General features: G+C 50.2%; 1 protein-coding gene across 16 annotated transcripts in view; it reads left to right on the forward strand.

Annotated features, from left to right (window-relative positions):
- Positions 1–23,389, forward strand: part of NRXN3 (neurexin 3) — a 2,187,333-nt gene that overhangs the window by 934,507 nt on the left and 1,229,437 nt on the right. For all 16 annotated transcript variants that reach the window (XM_029597682.1, XM_029597679.1, XM_029597681.1 and 13 more), the window contains 3 exons: positions 9,605–9,986; positions 14,562–14,752; positions 20,215–20,388. In XM_029597682.1, coding sequence (XP_029453542.1) covers positions 9,605–9,986; positions 14,562–14,752; positions 20,215–20,388 — 747 coding nt within the window. The remainder of the gene's footprint in view (positions 1–9,604; positions 9,987–14,561; positions 14,753–20,214; positions 20,389–23,389) is intronic.

Consider the following 23,389-nt stretch of genomic DNA (forward strand, 5'->3'; position numbering starts at 1 on the left):
GGCTCCGGCAGTTGCGACGTGTTCCAAGAAAGGAGATCCAGTTCTAGCCGCCCTCAGGCCTCGGGCGAAGGCTTTCCCGGTACATGAATCCTTCCTGCAGCTACTTACGGGGGAATGGGACGCCCCCGAAGCGTCATTGAGGGTCTCCCGTGCCATGGAAAAATTGTATCCGCTGCCGGAGGATTTCTTGGATCTCGTCCGGTTTCCTAAGGTGGACTCGGCGGTATCAGCGGTGACGAAGAGGACGACGATCCCGGTCACTGGCGGGACGGCCCTGCGGGACACGCAAGACCACAAGCTGGAAACGTTCCTCAAACGAGTGTTTGAAGTCTCGGCCCTAGGCATGCGTGCCGTCATGTGTACTTCGTTGACTCAGAGGGCTAGTCTACTCTGGGTTCAGCAGCTCCTGACGTCTCAGCAGTTGCCTCCGGATGAGGCCGCTCAGGCCGACAGTCTAGAATCTGCCATTGCATACGGGGCGGATGCTCTGTATGACCTCTTCCGTGTGCTGGCCCGGTCCATGGTCTCGGTGGTGGCCGCTCGGAGGTTGTTATGGCTTCGAAATTGGTCGGCGGACGCCTCTTCTAAGTCGAGTTTAGGATCCCTGCCTTTTCGGGGGAAGTTTCTCTTTGGCAATGATCTGGATGAAATCATCAAATCGCTGGGAGAAAACTCAGTGCATCGTTTACCCGAGGATAGACAGCGACCCTATCGGGCGTTTGCCTCCACCAGAACCAGAGCTAGGGCACAGCGACGTTACAGGTCGTACCGGCAGCCGGGCCCTCGTGCAGCCCCCAGCAGGCCACAGCCTTGGTCGCGGTCCTTTCGCGGGCGGAGGCCCGCGAGAGAGGGCTCGGGGCAGGGGAATCCCTCCGCCAAATCCACCCAATGATGCCAGAGCGGCCCACTCCTCCGGTCCGCCCATCGGGGGTCGACTCACGGAATTCTTCGAGGAGTGGGCAAATATTACCGCAGATCAGTGGGTCCTGGACACCATCCAGCACGGCTACGCCTTGGAGTTTGTCCGTCCGCCACGGGACAAGTTCCTCTTCTCCCCATGCGGCTCCGAGCTCAAGAGAATGGCGGTCCAGCAGACTCTAGACCGACTCCAGGATATAGAGGCTATTGTGCCCGTCCCCTTCGCCGAGGTGGGCTCGGGACATTATTCCATCTACTTCGTAGTTCCCAAAAAGGACGGATCGTTCCGGCCCATATTGGATTTGAAGGAGGTCAACCGGTCCCTGTGGGTCAGCCGTTTTCGCATGGAGACACTGCGGTCGGTAATTGCCGCAGTGCATCGGGGGGAGTTCCTGGCTTCCTTGGATCTGACGGAGGCGTATCTACACATTCCCATACGTCCGGACCACCGGCGTTACCTTCGCTTCAAGATTCTCGGACAGCATTTCCAGTTTCGGGCCCTACCCTTCGGACTTGCGACGGCTCCTCGGACCTTCACCAAGATCATGGTGGTAGTGGCGGCGGCCCTTCGAAAGGAGGGGATCTTAGTGCATCCCTACCTGGACGACTGGCTGGTGAGGGCAAAGTCCTTCTCGCATGGACAGGCCTCGGTGGCCAGGGTCTTAGACGTCCTGCGCTCCCTGGGTTGGGTCGTGAACCTCCACAAGAGTTCCCTCGTGCCGTCTCAACGCTTGGACTTCCTGGGCGCGACCTTCGACACGCAACAGGGCATGGTGTTCCTGCGGTCAGACAAGGCCCTCTCCTTAAGGGAGCACATACGTCAGTTCGCGTCCTTGGGGGACCCCACCGCTTGGAATTATTTGCAGCTCCTGGGTGTGATGGCTTCCACGATCGACATGGTGCCCTGGGCATTTGCACACCTGCGTCCCCTGCAGGCGTCGCTGCTTTCCCGTTGGAAACCGGTCTCACAGGAGTATCAAGTGATTCTGCCTCTTCCTCAGGCGGCTCGGGACAGCCTCAAGTGGTGGTTGGTGCCGGCCCACCTGGCTCGCGGCGTTTCGCTCGAAATTCCCACTTGGGTGGTGGTGACCACGGATGCCAGCCTCATGGGCTGGGGCGCCGTCTGCGACCGCAGCGCCACACAGGGACTGTGGACCTCGGAGGAATCTCGGTGGCCGATCAATCGATTGGAGACCAGGGCGGTACGTCTAGCGCTCCAGCGTTTTCTCCCTTTGATTCGGAACAGGGAGGTGCGAATTCTTTCCGACAACGCGACCACCGTGGCTTACATCAATCGTCAGGGCGGAACGAGGAGCGAGCACGTCTCCGCCGAAACCACTCTCCTGATGGCATGGGCGGAACTCCATCTCGCCCGGCTCGCGGCCTCGCACATTGCCGGGGTGGACAATATCCGAGCGGATTACCTCAGTCGGCAGCGGCTGGACCCCGGCGAGTGGTCTCTCTCCGACGACGCGATGGAACTCCTTGTTCACCGCTGGGGGACGCCGCGACTGGATTTAATGGCGACGGCTGCCAACACCAAGGCCCCGCGCTTCTTCAGTCGCAGACGGGAGCGCGGCGCGGAGGGAGTAGATGCTCTCGTGCTGCCGTGGCCAGCGGACCAGTTGCTCTATGTCTTTCCTCCCTGGCCCTTAGTGGGCAAGGTCATTCGCAGGATAGAGAACCACACGGGCCTCGTGATTCTCGTGGCTCCGGAATGGGCGCGACGTCCCTGGTTCGCGGACCTGCTACTCCTGGCGGTGGACGGACCGATTCGTCTGGGTCACCTTCCCCGGCTCCTGCACCAGGGTCTGGTATTTTTCGACCAGGCAGAACTCTTTTGTCTTGCGGCATGGCTTTTGAGCGGCGCCGTCTCCGCCGCAGGGGCTATCCGGAGGCGGTGATCTCGACGATGCTTAAGGCCCGCAAGGCTTCCACTTCGGTTGCCTATGTTCGAGTGTGGAAAGTCTTCGAGTCCTGGTGTTCCACTCATGAGGCCCGGCCCACGGAGGCGACAGTTTCTCTAATCCTTCAGTTCTTACAGGATGGTTTGGATAAGGGCCTCGCGTATAATTCTCTCAGAGTGCAAGTAGCGGCCTTGAATGTCCTGGTACGGACCACGACTTCTCTCCTTCAACATCCGGACATTGCCCGATTTCTGAAAGGAGTTCAGCATGTCCGGCCTCCGGTCAGGGATCCCTGCCCGTCGTGGAATCTTAATCTAGTGCTCCGGGCCCTGGCGGGTGCTCCCTTCGAACCTCTCCAAGGTTCTACTCTCAAGGATCTCACCATGAAGACGGTCTTACTCTTAGCGATATGCTCCGCCCGTCGTATCTCGGAACTGCAAGCGCTATCCTGCAGGGAGCCCTACCTATGTATTTCGGATGCCGGGATCTCGCTTCGTACAGTGCCTGCCTTCCTGCCAAAGGTGGTTTCTCCGTTTCATTTGAACCAGACAATTGAACTCCCGGCATTCTCTCCAGAGGAGTCTCGGGCTCTCCGATACCTGGACGTGAAGCGAGTGCTCCTCCACTACTTGGAGGTTACCAATGACTTCCGGGTCTCCGATCATCTGTTTGTCCTCTGGTCGGGACCTAAGAAGGGTGCCGCCGCATCAAAGACGACCATTGCCCGCTGGCTCAAGGATGCCATCTCGGCGGCCTACATTGGTTCTGGTCGGGATCCACCCAGGGGCGTCCGTGCTCACTCTACTCGCTCGCAGGCAACTTCCTGGGCTGAGTCTCGTTCCGTCTCGCCACAGGAGATCTGCCGGGCGGCGACATGGAAGTCGCTGCATACGTTTGCCAGGCACTATCGGTTGCACCTGGCTCCTTCGGGATCTGGCCACTTTGGCGATCAGGTCCTCCGAGCAGGGCTTTCGGGGGCCCACCCGGTTTAGGGAAGCTTTGGTACATCCCACCGTCTGGACTGGTCCTGGTACGTACAGGGAAAAGAAAATGATTCCTTACCTGCTAATTTTCGTTCCTGTAGTACCATGGACCAGTCCAGACGCCCACCACTCTGGGATTTTAAGCTCCTGCTCGGGTTTTGACTGTATAACTGTCTTATTGTCTATTTTTCCTCGTCTACCTTGTTTTGTTCGAGGTTGCAGCTCCTCACAAGTTTGCCTGTTGCGACCTGGGTTGCTGGTCGCACCTGTTATTGTTCTTGATGTTTCACTTCAGGTTCTTGATCCAACTTGCTTCTTTACCTGGCTGTTTTCAGCTTTGTTATTCATGATACTGAGCTCCAGCAGAGGGTGCGCTAGCCTATGAGGTGCCACTCTCGAGCTCTGTTCTGACTCCATCTGCTGGACGGGGGACATAACCCACCGTCTGGACTGGTCCATGGTACTACAGGAACGAAAATTAGCAGGTAAGGAATAATTTTCTTATATTTCCACACAGAGCCCGGAAGTAGGGGCTGTCGGGGTAAAGCCTGTCCTGCGGCACGTGAGATAGCACACGGAATTGTAACCTGGAAGCTCTTTTTTTCACTGAATTCAAAATGCTGTGCGGAAGGCTGGCCAAAGGGCTCCATGTCATCCTGGAGAAGACGATCCTGTCTGGTTTTACACCCCTTGCAAGCATGGAGATGTCTGATGTAGGGAAATCGGAACTACATCTCCCTGCATGCAATGGTGCAAACCCAGGACTTGATGAGCCTATTATCCTGGGTCAGATAGAGAAATATGCTCTCCCTATTTTACACTCAAAGTGTTCAACACAAGCTAAAATACGTGCAAGTGGTTAAAAACACAAATATTAAAACAAAAGAATGAGTGAAGGACGCAAGGAAAACCCAAGAAGAATCCCTGCCTGAGAGGCGAGAGAAAGACTGAAGAAGAAGTAAACAGCCATAAGCAGGGAGGTGCAGACTTGTAAATTTTGCTTCGGTTTGTTTGTTTGTTTCATGGCTGCCTCCATTTATTTCATTAATTTTGGAGCAAATGAAAAATATGCGTTCATTCGTCCAATTTGTTTTTCTTTTTATATTAAAGTCATTGGGAGAAGGCCGAGACTTAATGTGGGAGTTGGGCAAGGCCAGGTTTCATCATCGGGACCCAGCTGAGGCCGAGTCGCCCAGGCCCAGGCCTTGTACCTAGTTCCAGGTCTGGCCAAGGCCGAGTCCCAATTTCCCAGGCACAGGCCTAGGCCCAGACTTCAGTGATCAGGAACCAGTCTCAACTGGGCTTGGGCTCAGGCCTAGGGATGGGCCTCGGCGACCAGGACCCAGCCTTAAGCTGGGCCAGTACTCAGGTGAGGTCCTAACCTGACAGGACCGTACTCGGGCCACGTCCCGGGAACGTGACTAGGCCAAGCTCTGTTCCCGCCAATGTCCCATTTTGTAGCTTTTTTTTTACATGAAAATGTTTCTGTATATTTGTCCAAGGTCTATTTCCAGTTCATACCATTCTTATGAACTGGAAATAGCCTCATTCGTTGCCCTTTGTACTTTCATGCAAAACAAAAGCCTATCTCTAGCCATGTGTGGGGCACTGATCGCAGTACAGCACAGGTTGAAAACTGTGTTTGCTTCGCTCTAATAGCGTAGATTAATTCCTAATGACCATTAGTTATGCTCAAAGCAGAAGGAGCAGCATATGCCTGGCTTCCCTGTAGTGTCTAATAAGAACATGAACTCTCTCTCTGTCTAAGCTGGAACCCACAGTGAGGAAGGTCACCAAGGACAGTCACCTCCCAGCCAGAGACCAGGCAAAACTCATCCCTACTGCTCCAGTTCTGTTCGAGTAAAAGCTTGACGAAATAACCATGTTTTAATCAAACATTAGAGGAGCAACCAATCGTCAGAGAGAGGAGTGCCCAGAGGCGGCATGACCCACGCTGGTGGAGCCGCTGTGACCGACACCAGCCCTGCAGTAGCAGTTTTCAGAGAGCTGGAACCTCCCCTGAGGCTCTCCGTGGTCTGCGTCCTCATTTTCATGGGAGGCGGCAGCATGGGACCTCCCCACCTGGCTGTGTGGCAGCATGGGCCTGGGGCCTGCTCCCTGCTCTCCTCAGGTGCCCCTCCCCCTGCAGCAGCATGGCAGCGGGAAGTAGTCTTGCAGCTTCACCACACATCTCTGCTGCTGCCTTTCCTCTGCCTGAGGGAGGCAACCAGCAGATCTCCCACTGCTTTCCCCCCCCCCCCCCTTATGCTCGACCACAGCAAAACATAACACTAACTGCCCCCTCCCCCTGGGCCTTTTAGCCTTCCTTTACCCACACCATGGGGAACTTCCAGGATAATCAGTAGGCAGTCCAGCCTGGATCCCCCATTTTCTTTGTAATTCAAAAGCCAAGGGGGTGAAAAGTGAGCAAGAGTGCGTGTGATCAAGCTTGCATATGTGTGAGTGAGCATGCATGAATATGAGCATGCAAGTCCATATGAGCAAGAGATCGTGAATGGAAACATGTGACATTGTGTGTGTGTGAGAGCGTGCCTCTGTGGGAGCATGTGCGACTGATCATGCATGTGTGAAAGCAGGAGAGAGTGTGCGTGAGAGAGTATGAGTATGTGGAAGACTGTGTGAGAGTGAGTGTGTCAAAGAGCATGCATTATGGGAGTATGAGAACAAGTGTGTATGAGAGTGTATGTCTGGGAGCATGAGAGAGTGTGTGTATCAGATAAGAGTGCATGTGTATGAGAGCGTATAAGTAAGCATGCATGAAGGTGAGTGTGAAAGAGCGAGTGTGCATGTACATGGCATTGAGCATTTTTGAGCACGTGAGAGAGAGGAGAAAGTTTGGGCATCTCCTTCCCCTCCCCACCTCTAACTAATCTATAACAATCTCATGGTGACTGAAATCAAAAGCTCCCAGAAATTGAGATGTGGGGATTTCTTTAACTTCTTTATTGGTTTTAATTATTGGGTGGTGTTTGATGTTTGTAAAATATTTATTTATTTATTTATTTATTTATTTAGTGTTTTTATTATACCGGCATTCATGACATGAGTCACATCATGTCGGTTTACATTTAACAGGGTGTGATATATACATATAACTAAAAAATTCTAACAAATGCATGGTAAGAAAATTGCAGTTACAATAAAACAGGGAAGTGTAAAACTGGGAGCAGAAGAAAGTAAAGAAGAAGATTAACTAAGAGCAAATTATTTAGAATGTTGCAAAACATTTTACAGTGAAGTGGAGTTGATGTAGTGAAGGAAGATGTTAACACAGTGTTTGTAATGCCTGATAGCAACTGACTGAGTGGTAAGGATCAGTTGAGGTCTGGATAAGCTTTTTTAAAAAGCCATGTTTTCAGCCTTTTCCTGAACGTCAGTAGGCAGGGTTCCTGTCACAGGTCGGATGGTATGGAGTTCCATAGTGGTGGTCCTGCTGTTGAGAATGCTCTGTCTTTCAAGGATTTATGTTGCTGATGCTGATGTAAAATATTTTGTTGGTGTTTGGGAAATGTCTAAACAGTTAAATATGAGTGTTTAATTAATAGATGTTCTATTCATCAGGTGTTTTGAAACATTTATTCTTTTTATTAGTATGGGTTTAGTATTACTGAGAATTTGTATTTCTTGATTTTATGTTTCATGAAGAATGACTCTGTTTTCTGTTTTTCCATTGTTGCTTTGTATACAGAATCTGGCTTGTTGTGGTTTCCAGTTCTGCTTTTCTCTGTACATTTCTGTTTATATTTTATGGTCTCTCTGTTCTGTATTTGATGAGGGTCTGTGTGTTCTGCATGTGTGACTGAGGTGCCAGCCTGTAGTTTCTGTGTGGCGATCTATAGCAGCCTTGTTCTAGTTTCCTAATAGGAGGTATATTGGGGTTTTAGAGCCTGCTGTAATATTTTCAGTGTTGCCTTTTCATTGGTAGGGTTGTTGCTGTTTTGATATGGGACATTTACTGTATTACAATTGTAGTTTACTGTAGGCTTCCGGAGGGTCATATCCACACCCAGCACACATCATAATATGCCTGATGCCGTATGGCAGTTTTGGGGGGATTTTTTGGCAGGGTGTTTTGGTTGGTATCACAGCAGTCCATGTAAATATAATATACATGTTGTGATATTTTTTACCTCAAAAAGCGGAACTTTTAATGTCCTTTTCCATATAAAATCTGTTATTATAAATTCACAAGTTGTAATTGTGTGTGGGAGGCAGGGGACAAGGCTGAACTGGCTCCAGTGTCTCTGGCACTGCCTGGAAGTGTGGCTGTCTCACTTGGCAACTGGTTTAAGAGCTGAGTGGTTGACCAGGAATCCAGGATCTATATATCTGTATGTATAGATTATAGGTACAGATATACATAAGAGAAATGTAACTATACTTGTGGGGGGCCCAACCAATCGCATGGCTGGAAGGGGGACGGCAGCTCTGTTTGCTCACCTCTGTTCCAGGATGATATTGAGGGAAAAGCGTGCCCTTGATGTTGGAGACTTTCTGACTCGATTCTTCCAGGCTCTAGGTCACAATGCGCATCTCTCAGAGGTTACTTTGGCTTGCTTTTTGGCGCTGCTGGAAGGGCGCACAAGAGAGTGAGACAGCTAACCCCATGGGCTGAGTTTGAAAGAATCCCCCGCCCCGAGAGTGCCGAGGAAAGGAGCAAGACGTGAGAAACACGTCCGCTCAGTCCGAGTGAAAGCTTGCACTTTGTTATAACGTTTACCTGTGGGCAGGACGGGCAGTGTGTGCATCACTACAATTACCCTCCATAAATTAAACTTCTTTTGGAAGATTTGTTTGCAGATCCCAGGGCTCAGGTTGGTTTATAGATTCAGGGTCTAAAGTCCAGCATTAAGATGTGACACTGGGCCTGAAATTACACTGATAGCCAGAGTAATTGTTTTAAAACTAGGGTGAGACCATTGTAAGGTAATTAAAACAGAAGCAGAAACATTCCGGACTGATTGAAGCTCGTGTGAGCTTTTAAAGGACAGAGCGATATGCAAGGAGTGAGAGCAGTCTAAGGGGGTCATTTTCCTACCGTATCGCACGCGAAAAGAGACTTTTCGTGTGCGATAGCTAAAAAGGGGCGGAGTCGGCACCAGAAGAGGGGGAGTCGGGGCGGACGCTGCGAAGACTCCGCTGGCGGCGATAAGGTAGGCCACGTTATCGCCGTCAGTAGCGCGCCCAATAGCGCCACCTTTCACGGTGGCGCTATTGGGTGCGAAAGCCGGCGGCGATAACTCCGCGGTGGTGCGATCGCTGCCGGCTTTGGCAGGCCCGCCCCCGTTACCGCCAAATTCAGGGAGCTCCGCGAAGTTAGAAAATGCAGCCCTAAGAGAGAGGTAAGGACGGTGCTAATGGATGACGCTGCCTCCGTTGAAGAAAAGTGAATGGCAAGCAGAGCCCCCGAAGGATGCAAGGACATGGGGGGGCCTCCTTGTGCTACAATATTGGGGTGAAAGGGGAGCAGGGCCCAAGGGACACTAGGGAGCTCATTGCCCCCTCCCCCACCAGCCAGCCAGGTTTTCAGGATACCCCTAATGAATATGCATAAAAATATTTGCATACAGTGCATGCCGATCAATCTCCTGCACATTCATTAGAGGTATCCTAAGACCCGACGGGCTGGGGGGCTCCAAGGATGGATGTGAGCTCCCCTGCTGTAGACAATTCTCCAGGCCCCCGTTATCTGGGTCTTTATTTGTTGAATGCTATTTTTCGTTAACCCTGTCCTCTCTTCTGCGTTTCTCCCTGCTTGTCCTTCTGCTCCTGCAGGTACGATGGTGGGAGACCACACCCGCCTGGAGTTCCATAACATTGAGACTGGCGTGATGACGGAGAAGCGCTATATGTCTGTCATTCCGTCCAGCTTCATCGGACACCTGCAGAGCCTCATGTTCAACGGGCTGCTCTACATCGACCTGTGCAAGAACGGCGATATCGACTACTGTGAGCTGAAGGCCCGCTTCGGCATGCGTTCCATCATCGCTGACCCCGTCACCTTTAAGACCAAGGCCAGCTACCTGAGCCTGGCCACGCTGCAGGCCTACACCTCCATGCACCTCTTCTTCCAGTTCAAGACCATCTCCAGCGACGGCTTCATTCTCTTCAACAGCGGCGATGGCAACGACTTCATTGCTGTGGAACTGGTGAAGGGGTAGGATAAGGGGGAAAGATTTCATCTCGTTGCATGGGGATGCACAGATCCACAGAAAGACAGCATGACAGAGAGAGACCCACACGTGTACACAGGGATTCAAGGAGAGAGGGAGACATGCCCAAATATACAGGGGCCCAGACAGAGCGCGAGAGACATGCACATGTACACAGGAACCCACTGAGAAAGGGAAACTTGCACATGTACACAGGGGTCCAGGACGAGAGGGAGACATGCACATGTACACAGAAACCCATTGAGAAAATGGAAACGTGCACATGAACCTAGGGATCCAGGAAGAGAGGGACCCATGCACATGTATACAGGGACCCAGAGAGAGAGAGAGCAAGACGTGCCCATTTACACAGGGACCCAGGGAGAGATCGCGAGACATGCACAAGTACACAGGGACCCATTGAGAAAATGGAGACGTGCACATGTACACAGAAACCCATTGAGAAAATGGAAACGAGCACATGAACCTAGGGATCCAGGAAGAGAGGGACCCATGCACATGTATACAGGGACCCAGAGAGAGAGAGCAAGACATGCACAAGTACACAGGGACCCATTGAGAAAATGGAGACGTGCACAAGTACACAGGGACCCATTGAGAAAATGGAGACATGCACATGTACACAGGGACCCATTGAGAAAATGGAGACGTGCACATGTACACAGGGACCCATTGAGAAAATGGAGACGTGCACATGTACACAGGGACCCATTGAGAAAATGGAGACGTGCACATGTACACAGGGACCCATTGAGAAAATGGAGACGTGCACATGTACACAGGGACCCATTGAGAAAATGGAGACGTGCACATGTACACAGGGACACATTGAGAAAATGGAGACGTGCACATGTACACAGGGACCCAGGAAGAGATCGCGAGACATGCACAAGTACACAGGGACCCATTGAGAAAATGGAGACATGCACATGTACACAGGGACCCATTGAGAAAATGGAGACGTGCACATGTACACAGGGACCCATTGAGAAAATGGAGACGTGCACATGTACACAGGGACCCATTGAGAAAATGGAGATGTGCACATGTACACAGGGACCCATTGAGAAAATGGAGACGTGCACATGTACACAGGGACCCATTGAGAAAATGGAGACGTGCACATGTACACAGGGACACATTGAGAAAATGGAGACGTGCACATGTACACAGGGACCCATTGAGAAAATGGAGACGTGCACAAGTACACAGGGACCCATTGAGAAAATGGAGACGTGCACAAGTACACAGGGACCCATTGAGAAAATGGAGACGTGCACATGTACACAGGGACACATTGAGAAAATGGAGACGTGCACATGTACACAGGGACCCAGGAAGAGAGGGACACATGCACATGTATACAGGGACCCAGAGAGAGAGAGCAAGACATGCCCATTTACACAGGGACCCAGGGAGAGATCGCGAGAGATGCACAAGTACACAGGGACCCATTGAGAAAATGGAGACGTGCACATGTACACAGAAACCCATTGAGAAAATGGAAACGTGCACATGAACCTAGGGATCCAGGAAGAGAGGGACCCATGCACATGTATACAGGGACCCAGAGAGAGAGAGAGCAAGACGTGCCCATTTACACAGGGACTCAGGGAGAGATCGCGAGACATGCACAAGTACACAGGGACCCATTGAGAAAATGGAGACGTGCACATGTACACAGGGACCCATTGAGAAAATGGAGACGTGCACATGTACACAGGGACCCATTGAGAAAATGGAGACGTGCACATGTACACAGGGACCCATTGAGAAAATGGAGACGTGCACATGTACACAGGGACCCATTGAGAAAATGGAGACGTGCACAAGTACACAGGGACCCATTGAGAAAATGGAGACGTGCACATGTACACAGGGACACATTGAGAAAATGGAGACGTGCACATGTACACAGGGACCCAGGAAGAGAGGGACACATGCACATGTATACAGGGACCCAGAGAGAGAGAGCAAGACGTGCCCATTTACACAGGTACCCAGGGAGAGATCGCGAGACATGCACAAGTACACAGGGACCCATTGAGAAAATGGAGACGTGCACATGTACACAGGGACCCATTGAGAAAATGGAGACGTGCACATGTACACAGGGACCCATTGAGAAAATGGAGACGTGCACAAGTACACAGGGACCCATTGAGAAAATGGAGACGTGCACATGTACACAGGGACACATTGAGAAAATGGAGACGTGCACATGTACACAGGGACCCAGGAAGAGAGGGACACATGCACATGTATACAGGGACCCAGAGAGAGAGAGCAAGACATGCCCATTTACACAGGGACCCAGGGAGAGATCGCGAGACATGCACAAGTACACAGGGACCCATTGAGAAAATGGAGACGTGCACATGTACACAGGGACCCATTGAGAAAATGGAGACGTGCACATGTACACAGGGACCCATTGAGAAAATGGAGACGTGCACATGTACACAGGGACCCATTGAGAAAATGGAGACGTGCACATGTACACAGGGACCCATTGAGAAAATGGAGACGTGCACATGTACACAGGGACCCATTGAGAAAATGGAGACGTGCACATGTACACAGGGACCCAGAGAGAGAGAGCAAGACGTGCCCATTTACACAGGGACCCAGGGAGAGATCGCGAGACATGCACAAGTACACAGGGACCCATTGAGAAAATGGAGACGTGCACATGTACACAGGGACCCATTGAGAAAATGGAGACGTGCACATGTACACAGGGACCCATTGAGAAAATGGAGACGTGCACAAGTACACAGGGACCCATTGAGAAAATGGAGACGTGCACATGTACACAGGGACCCATTGAGAAAATGGAGACGTGCACATGTACACAGGGACACATTGACAAAAAGGAGACGTGCACATGTATACAGGGACCCATTGAGAAAATGGAGACGTGCACATGTACACAGGGACCCATTGAGAAAATGGAGACGTGCACATGTACACAGGGACCCAGGAAGAGAGGGACCCATGCACATGTATACAGGGACCCAGAGAGAGAGAGCAAGATGTGCCCATTTACACAGGGACCCAGGGAGAGATTGCGAGACATGCACAAGTACACAGGGACCCATTGAGAAAATGGAGACGTGCACATGTACACAGGGACTCAAAAAAAAAGAGAGATACTGACATACAGGGATCTAAGTAGAAAGTAGACATGCATATGTACACAGGGATCCAGGGAGACATGCAATGTACATAGGGAACTACTGAAAGAAGGATATGCACATATGTACACAGGGATCCAGAGAAAGAGAGAAAAAACCTCACATGCAGAGGCCCATGGGTAGAGAGATGTGTACATAGTGCTTTTTCTCAGTGATTATTCCTTATTAATAACTAATATATTTTTGTGGTTTTTCAATTTTTTTTATAGACTAATAAAGATAAGAACATAAGACCCAGCGAGAGAGGCAGTCATAATTTACCTTTATTCTCTGGGAATCTGTACACTGTTCTTGCATTTTGTATGTACAATATTTATCCATTAGGAACACTTTCTATCCATATAACTACCTTTACATGTTGTTTTTTAATATATTATATATATTTATATAGAGAGAGAGAGAGAGAGAAACTCACATGTATGCAGGGACCCATGGATAGAGAGATGTACACAGGGACCCAGGGAGAGAGAGAGACTCAGATGTAGCGGGCAAAGAGTGAGAGAGGCATACAGGGATCAACGGAGATAGGGAGACATGCACTTGTACACAGGGACCCAGGGAGAGAGAGGGACTCATATGTATACAGAGACCCAGGGAGAGAGATACATGCACGTGTACACAGGGATCCGTAGAGAGAGGGAGACATCTACATGTGCACAGGGATCCAGGGGGAGAGAGGAAGACACCCATATGAACATATACATGGGGACCCAGCGAGAGAGGCAGTCATATCTATACAAGGAACCAGAGAGAGAGACACACACACACAAGGGTACACAGGGACACCGAGAGAGAAACGTGCATATATTCAGAGACCAGGGAGACACACTCATGTATACAGGGGCCCAGAGAGAGTGAAAGACATGCAGATTGAAATTCAGGAAAATGTATTGTCCTGACAGTTTGTCCATGTGTCATTAGATAATGCATACTGGGGCAATCTTCATAAGGCCTGCATTGTTGTACTTTTAAGCAGTCTGCATGTACTTTCCCTTTGAAACTGTCCCAGGGAACAGAGCCTGCTCTTCTTGCAGGAATGTTTTCCCTCGGAAATAACATGCAGAAATTTAAAAACTTCATCCCTCCCCCAACCAACACACCCTCCCAGGCCTGCCTGCTTTTGACCTGGCTGAGAGGACATGCGTTGTTGATGTCTTGCATGTTTTTTACCTGGGTAAATGGGTTCTGAAATGACTTAATTGCAGGGTGCAGACAGTACAGTAGTAAGGACAGTTCTGGGTTCTGGTGCTGGCCTGTATTGCCCTGGGTGAGATTACGTTTCTGGCCTGGCGGCAGGATGCACCTATTTGCTGCTTTGGCTGCTGCTTCTCTTGGTCACTCAGTCATTCCTTCTTTTTGCAGGTACATTCACTATGTGTTTGACCTTGGCAACGGCCCCAATGTCATCAAGGGGAACAGTCTGCGACCACTGAATGATAACCAGTGGCACAATGTGGTCATCACCCGGGACAACAGCAACACCCATACGCTCAAGGTGGACACCAGGATGGTCACCCAGGTCATCAATGGGGCCAAAAACCTGGACCTGAAAGGTGAGGGCTCAGTACTGGGCAAGCACTGGCAGAGCTGTGTGCGGTACTGGAGTGGCAAGGGGAGCTGCCCTATGGGCTCTGTAGGGAAGGAACTTTCACCTTTGACCTTAGTTCTCTAAGCCGTAGTTATCCAAGACGCAGAACACGTTTAAAGCCTTGAATGTACTGTGCGATGCAGGAATAATTATGCCAGTCTTGTAAAAATGTATCAAACAACCTTCAAGTCAATGGTAAGCTTTCTGCTGAAGCGTCTAAAGCACACTGCACAAATTCTGCCAAAAGCACAAAATCGTGCGATGATAAGTCAATCGATAACATGTGATTTTCCATAAATAGCAGTCCGCAGCGACGTAAGATTCCACTTTAATGTTGCCCCCTTTGTAATCGTCAAACCTCCTTATCAATGCTTTTTAAACTTTTGTCGCGCAGTTAAAATGTAACTGACTGAGCTGGTGGCTACCCGGCCACTTAAGAAAAATATCCAAGAAACCTGAGGAGGGGGGGGGGGGGGGGGCCGCGTTAGGAGCTATTTTCCTTCCTCGGGGTGCTCTCCTAATTCCAGTCGCTGCTGTGCTTGAGGCGACCTCAGAACATGGGCTCCAACGCTGCGCGCAGCGAATGCCTATTGAAATGGCAGCGTGACCTGGAAAACACCATGGCCCACCAATCAGATAAGTGGCAGCCGATCCAAGCCTTCGTTTAGGCCAGAGGTTCTCAACCTTTATGGGAGCGCGGATCCCTTTTCAACCTTCAAAGTTTTTGCAGACGCCCCGCAAGCTTCTCTTTCATTTTTATCTGCATTTATATGTGATATATAGCAAAGTTATTAATGCAATAACAAAGATATAATTATATTCGTCAGACTCGTTCATAATAAATAAAAGATATTAAATAATACTTACTGAAATAATCTGAATACCCTTATTTGCAAAGCACAGCAGTAAATGTGCAAGAATGCACTCATTTTCATGAACTTACATAGTGTAAATAACTGGATCTGTCTGGATATGGAGCAACTAGAAGGACTGGACTGGTAGAGCGAAGGGGGAAAGAGACTGGTGAGGATGGACTGATGAAAGGAGGGAGAGACTGACAGGGATGCACTGTGGAGCAGAGAGAGATAGAAAGTAAGAGACTGATGAGGAAGGGGGAAGGAGGGATGACTGAGACAATAACAACCCCTACCTAGGAAAAGATAACACTGCAAAATATTGCAACAGGCCCTATTAAGAATACAGAATAAGATTCCTTTATAGAAACTACATGCTAGCAGAATACTTCATCTAAGTCACACATGCAGAACACAGACAGACCTTCACCAAATACAGAATAAAGAGACCATAAAGTAGAAATTCAAATGTACAGAAACTACAACAAACAGTGCAGCAATAGAAAAAATAGAAACGTCATCTTTCCTCAGAAAATACCATCAAGAAATACAAAAACATCAATCATAACAGTAAAAACACACTAATAAAAGAATAAATATTTCAAAACAGCGCTGATGAATAGAATAACATCCAATGATTAAAAACTCACAGAATGTTTTTAAAATTTACCAAATGCCAGCAAAATATGTCAAAACAACAGGCAGAAACAATAATTAAAACTAATAATAATAAAAAATATCTTCTGCTCTCCATACCTGAGTTGTCTTGGTTTAGTGGGGTGGGACAGGGCACACAAACTTCTCCTCGCTCTGTTATATACACACATTCTATAACACACACTTGTTCATTCTCACACACGCATACATACTTTCACACACCCTTTTTCTCTCTTACACATATACTCTCGCACACTTTCTTGCTCTCTCTCACACATTCTCACACACACATTCAGGCCCTCACTCTCACATGCTCCCTCTCTCTCAAACACACATATTCTCACATACACGCACACACACTCTCTCTCTCAGACACCCATGCTTTTGCACACCCATGCTCCCTTTCTCTGACATACATGCTGTCACACATACACGCTCGCTCTCTCTCATACAGACATGCTCTCACACAGATATACTCTTTCTTTCTCATACACACATGGTCTCACACACACATATGCTTTCACACATATGCTATCACACACACACATATACACACACATACTCTCACTCTCTTTTCCTGGAGTCTGCAGGGGGATGGGGGACGGGTAGCCTCCTCCTCTCTCTGGCTGCCACCAGCATTGGGTTCACCAGTGCTGACCGGGATGGACTGCGCCGGTACCTGTCAGGCCTCTTTCTTCCTGGTAGCTGGCGAGATGGGATGTGCTGCGACCTGTTGGGCCTTTTCTTTCATGACCAATGAGGGCTGGGATCTGCGGCGGTCGGGCTTCTTTCACGGTGCAGTCCAGGCTTTCTCTCCTCCCTCAGAGTACCCTTCCCGCGGACCCTCCTTTATAATCTGTAAAGTATATATCTGAAACTGCTCCCTCAGATTGAGATGAACGTCCCTGTTCCCGGCCCCCCCCCCCTCCCCTAACCGTTCCCCAATCGTCCCTTTAATCTGCCAAAAATGATGGCGTGCATCTACACAATGTTCCATCAATCGAACCCTCATTTGTCTCATAGTGCGCCCTGCATAAGCTTTGGGGAAGGACGAATGATGGTGTACATATATATTGTGTGCATTTAATGTACACACACACAGCCGCCCGAGTTCAAAGTCCTGGTACTGGTTTACAGGACCCTCAGAGGCTGTGTTTTGGCAGTCTCAGGTACTGTCTCACCCCCCCTACACAACCTCTAGCCCACAGTGCCGAGCCAGGCCGGCCCTCGAACCATGGACCTCACCTGCAGTAGGAAAAGGACCTTCACAGGGACCTGCTGAATCCTTTGGAGCTCTCTTCCACCTTGTGTCAGCCTAGCCCCAGACCTCCTGTCCTTCAGGAAGCTAGTCCTGATGTTTGATTCACGCCCATAACAGTGAGCTTAGTCGGAACTCGGAGCTCTGTGCGCTCATTCACTTCCTTTTCTGCTCTGTGCACGTCAGATAGCAGAGTGGCTGTTCCTCCACCGTACAGTGCTTAAGCTGCTGTCTCCCGTAGAGCAGACCTTAACCCACCATGCCTGTGCTGTCCGGCACCACACTGCTGCCTGCAGTGCCTGCTAAACACTGCTGTTCTGTGCTGAAATTTCAGTAGTTGTTTCCTATACACCGTGTCCATAATGGACCCAACTGGCTGTAACACACTTTGAACTCTGCTGGTTGGGTAGAATTAGAAAAGGTACGGAGAAGGGCAACTGTGGTAGAGCAAGCGGTGTTTCCCTGCCTGGAGGCACAAAGCCACGCTGACTCCAGCCGTTTCAAAACTTTTTGTCTTTATTTTACAGCTTCAAGAAACAGACATTAGCTCAGGACAGGGTACTCTCAATACTCACATATTCCACAGGAACTGCCTTCCTCCCGGAGATCTGGGCCTGGTCTGACTCTCCCCACCTGGGTCCCAGTTCTTATTCCTCCCCTGCTGGGCCCTCTCTCTCTCAAGGGGAATTAAAGTGGGCCCAGGCATCTGCACAGGTTTCAGGAGGAAAATAGGGACAACCAAGGTGGTAAGGGGAATGGAACAATTCCCCTATGAGGAAAGGCTAAAGAGGTTAGGACTCTTCAGCTTGGAGAAGAGACAGTGAGGGGGGATATGAGAGAGGTCTGTAAAATAATGAGTGAGTGTATTCAAAGGTTTACTATTTCAAAGACCAGGGGGGACACAATGAAGTTCCTAGGTGATATATTTAAAACTAATAAGAGAAAATATTTTTTACTCAACACGTAATTAAGCTCCAGAATTCTTTGCTGGAGGATGTGATGAAAGCTATTCGTGTAGCTGCACTTAAAAAAGGTTTGGACAAGTTCCTGAAGGAAAAGTCCACAAACCATTATGAAGGTGGAGTTGCAGAAATCCCCTGCTTATCCATGGGATAAGCAGCTTGGGATCTCTCTACACCTTGGGATCCTGCCAGGTACTTGTGATCTGGTTTGGCCACTGTTGGAAACAGGACACTGAGCTTGATGGACATTTGGTCTGACCCAGTATGGCAAGTCTTATGTTCTTATGTTCTGTTCTTAAATAAATGTTAATGATATGTATGGTGGCCCCTGAGGTTTGTACCTGTGATGGCTGCCTGTGCCCCTGTGCCTGTTATGCTCCCGTGGCCCCCTGGCCTCTATGCCAATCAGTGCAGGGGCGCAATGTAGACAAATAGGTTTAGTGAGGCTGCCGATTGATTGGCTAGCCTCCCGTTTGTCTGATTGATCTTTCTCGGTCTCAGTTAGGGGAGAGTTGTCGGGGGCCGCAGTGATGAGTTGTGGGGTTCCACGGGGGTTCATCGCTCTTGTCCCCTTTCTGCTCCCCGGTTCTGTCCGGTTCTGTCCTGTGCCGCCTGCTTCTGAATTCTGTAAGCCCAGAGGTCTTGTTTGTAAATGGAGGGGCGACGTTCGCTCCACCATTCCCTCCTAATATCAGTGATGCAGAGGGGGAGCTGCGTATTGAAGGTTAAGGGATCTTGGGGTGCAGTTTGATGGACGGCTGAATTTGGAAATCCCACGTTTCCTCAGTGGTTCAGAAGGATTTTTTTTATAAACTGCATCAGTTATTGTGTGAAACAGCTTTGCAAACTGTTGTGCAGGTGTCACTTACGTCCTTACTGGACTTTTACGACTGCCTCTTAGTGGGGACCGTTTGGTCACAGCTTGCGGCATTTACAGATCATTCACAACATGGCGGCGAGGGTCGTGGTTGGGTGGCGTAGGAGAGACAGTGGCACAGCTTTCATGATCAGATTGGCCCCAGCAGCCGTTGGGGTAATGAGAGGTGATGGACCTAAAGGTCTTCAGGAGCGATGGAATCAATAAGTCCCTGGTCCAATTTGTAGTCATCTGGGGGGGCTTTGTTAGAAATCCCTTTGAGGCAGGAGGTGGGCAGAGTGTGGTATAGAAAGAGAGAGTTTTTGGTGTTGGGCCCTGCGCTTTGCAATCCGGCACCATCAGATATCAAGTTAGAGCAGAACTGCCTGACCTGGAGAGAAAAGGTGAAGGCGGGTTCTCTGGCTTGATGTTTCCCTTCTTTCCCGGTTTCTGTTGGCTCTTTTCAATGGGCTGTTGGGTTGGTTGTTAAGGTTTCACGGTTGGGACATTAATGGGTCAGAATGGAGAGCTGTGGGCTACATTGGTGATTTGGGTAATATAAATATGGGAGTGAGAATGCTGGGGTTGTGGAAGGGCAGTAGGAGTAGTTTTATTGCTATTGTTCTTGTTTTAATGCATTTGTTATTGTGTTTATTGTTTGTCATTGTATTATTTGATGTTTGATTGTTTTTTTAATGATGCACACTGCTTTGGCCTGGTTGTTCCTGGTATGGATGTATATAAATATGAAACGATGGCCACGTGTGCCCTGTACTGGTTGGTGCTGCCCCTCCGCACGTGCAGAGGGCGCTGTTTGACCTGTTATCTCCTATCCCGCAGGTGACCTTTATATTGCTGGCCTAGCACAAGGCATGTACAGCAATCTGCCAAAGCTGGTGGCTTCCCGGGATGGGTTTCAGGGCTGCCTGGCATCGGTGGACCTGAACGGGCGCCTCCCAGACCTCATCAGTGATGCCCTGCACCGCAGTGGACAGATAGAGCGGGGCTGTGAAGGTATGGATTCCCTGCTTGAGCCCAGCCCTGGGGGACACGGGTCCTCCCTGTGAGCCCCGGGGGTGTGGGGGTTACGCCTTTCCCACGTGAGCCTGTGGGTATTAGGGGATACGGGAACCCCCCTCTCAAAGCCTCCCCACCGTGATTGGGTGTGAGTATGCAGGGTGGGCTCTGCCTCTTCCCGCAGTCCATCCAGGACTCGCCCGCAGGCTCCTGGCTACCTGCATGACTCCTCCGCGGGGAGGGCCTCCCACCAGCTCTGCGCTGATCAGTCTGGTTGATGTTTTCATGCAGTCATCTGAAAAGGGGCCCCTGGGAGTCTCGCTGGGCTCCTGTTCTTCCCTGCTCCGTTTCCATCATTGCCCTCCCCAGTGCTCGTGCTTTCCTTGTGTCGCTCGTGCCCCTTCCTGGTGCCCTCCGTCACGCCTCCAGCTTGCTTGCAGTGGCTGTGTAGCTGCTTTGGGCCTGTTTGTGGGGGACGGCGCTTGCTGTATCGGTGTAAGCCTGGTTATCTGCCTAACTAACCTCTGCTTTATTGTTTTCGCTTCTTCTGTTCTTTTCCTAACAAAGTTGAGTTCACCAAAGCTGACCTGCAAGGTAGAAAGCTCTTCTTTGGTTTTAGTTTTGATTGAAGGTTGCCCTGTTTAATGTCAGGTGCCTTCCTGGGACGGTGCTGCGCCCTCCGCTGCTCCTGGGGGAGGGTCCTGCCCTTCGTATTCTCTCTGGCACGGTGGAATGGTAATTGCAGAAGGGAAAGTTTGCTGACATTGTGCACTTGTGACGCAGGCAGGTGACTAAACTTCCACGTACACCACAGCTTAGCTCAAGTGCGGCTTCACAGCTGCCCGGTCACGTGGCAGGAGAGTGAGGGCATGCCAGCAATAAATGTCTTACAAAACTACTCAATACCCACAAAACATTTGCAGCCATATTAATACATTTATTGCAAAAATGCTTCTAGTTCTTCTGTCACCAAAGACTCTAACATAACCATAACTTCAAGGGGATACCCATGTTGGAAGCATAGTTGAGGTGGGGGTGTGTTGGAGGTGTCCTTCCCTTGGTTCCAGTCCTGCTCCCTTACATATCCCTACCCCCCCCCCCCCCCATTCCCTAGTCCCAGTCCTTCTTCTCTACCTTCCAACCCTCATCCTTAATGCCTCCCTCACTAGCCCCCATTCCTGACAAATGCAAATCCCTGGCTCTAATCTCCCCTCTTCCTTACACACGCACATGCCCTCTCTCATCCCCACCTGCTTTCAGCTGACCCTCTCTCTCGCTCCCCCACCCACTGCTAAGCCCCTCTCTCACCCTCTCCAATGCTTTCCCCTACTGTCTGATACTAGGGGCTTGTGTAGTTTCCAGGGTTCCTGCCACCCCTCTGCAGCCCCACCTAGATTCAACGTGGCCCATATGGTGACCTCACCATTGCCCCAGGACATCAAATCCTCTTGCCCCTCCTTCATGCCGCTGTGGTGGCCACTATCACTGCCCACCAATGGCATACCTGATGCAGCCTGCCTCTGCTTGTGCCTTCCCTACAGTGCTGCCCTCCCCTTCAGAATAATTCTTTCCCTGCTGCATATTACTTCCCCCATAGCACAACACGGCAGAAAGCCACAGCCTGATTTTATGTGTGCGCCCCATCACATGGTGCTGCAGTACCAGCAGCGGCCACAAAGTGTCAGCATCTTCTATTGAAAGTTACAGTACCGTCATGGACACAAGGTGTCAGCGTTTCCAAGACATATACAATAGATGCTTTAACCATAAAACTATCAGTGAGGTATTTCAGGCTTCACAGACAATAGCGTGTATCTCAGCTGTATTTATGCCAAATCTGATGAAAGGCTTTAGAAAAGAGGAAAATAATGTTATAGAGAGGGAAGCATGGGATGCTTATAAACTCCAGTCCTACAGGTTGTGCCGAGCACTGAAATGGGATACAGGGGAAGGAGTGTAGTCCATGGTCAGCTCTTTATGGTACACACAGTGTTTGGGGAGGAGTGTAAGGGATTGGGGGATGGTCAGGGATGAGAGTAGTCCTTGGTCAGCTCTTTATGGTACACATGGTGTTTGGGGAGTAGTGTGAGGGATTGGGGGGTGGTCAGGGATGAGTGGGGTCCATGGTCAGCTCTTTATGGTACACAAGGTGTTTGGGGAGGAGTGTGAGGGATTGGGGGGTGGTCAGGGATGAGTGGGGTCCATGGTCAGCTCTTTATGTTACACATGGTGTTTGGGGAGGAGTGTGAGGGATTGAAGGGTGGTCAGGGATGAGTGGGGTCCATGGTCAGCTCATTATGGTACACATGTTATTTGGGGAGGAGTGTGAGGGATTGGGGGGTGGTCAGGGATGAGTGGAATCCATGGTCAGCTCTTTATGGTAGACATGGAGTTTGGGGAGGAGTGTGAGGGATTGGGGGGTGGTCAGGGATGAGTGGGGTCCATGGTCAGCTCTTTATGGTACACACATTGTTTGAGGAGGAGTGTGAGGGATTGGGGGGTGGTCAGGGATGAGTGGGGTCCATGGTCAGCTCTTTATGGTACACACGGTGTTTGGGGAGGATTGTGAGGGATTGGGGGGTGGTCAGGGATGAGTGGGGTCCATGGTCAGCTCTTTTTGGGTACTTGCCAGGTTCTTATGGCCTGGATTGGCCACTGTTGGAAACAGGATGCTGGGCTTGATGGACCCTTGGTCTGACCCAGTATGGCATTTTCTTATGTTCTTATGTTCTTATGGTACACACGGTGTTTGGGGAGGAGTGTGAGGGATTGAGGGGTGGTCAGGGTTGAGTGGGTTCCATGGCCAGCTCTTTATGGTACACACGGTGTTTGGGGAGGAGTGTGAGGGATTGGGGGTGGTCAGGGATGAGTGGGGTCCATGGTCAGCTCTTTATGGTACACACGAGGTTTGGGGAGGAGTATGAGGGATTGGGGGTGGTCAGGGTTGAGTGGGGTCCATGTCCAGCTCTTTATGGTACACACGGTGTTTGGGGAGGAG

The sequence above is a fragment of the Rhinatrema bivittatum genome, chromosome 4, assembly GCF_901001135.1.
Source record: "Rhinatrema bivittatum chromosome 4, aRhiBiv1.1, whole genome shotgun sequence".
In the NCBI taxonomy this organism is placed as follows: Eukaryota; Metazoa; Chordata; class Amphibia; order Gymnophiona; family Rhinatrematidae; genus Rhinatrema; species Rhinatrema bivittatum.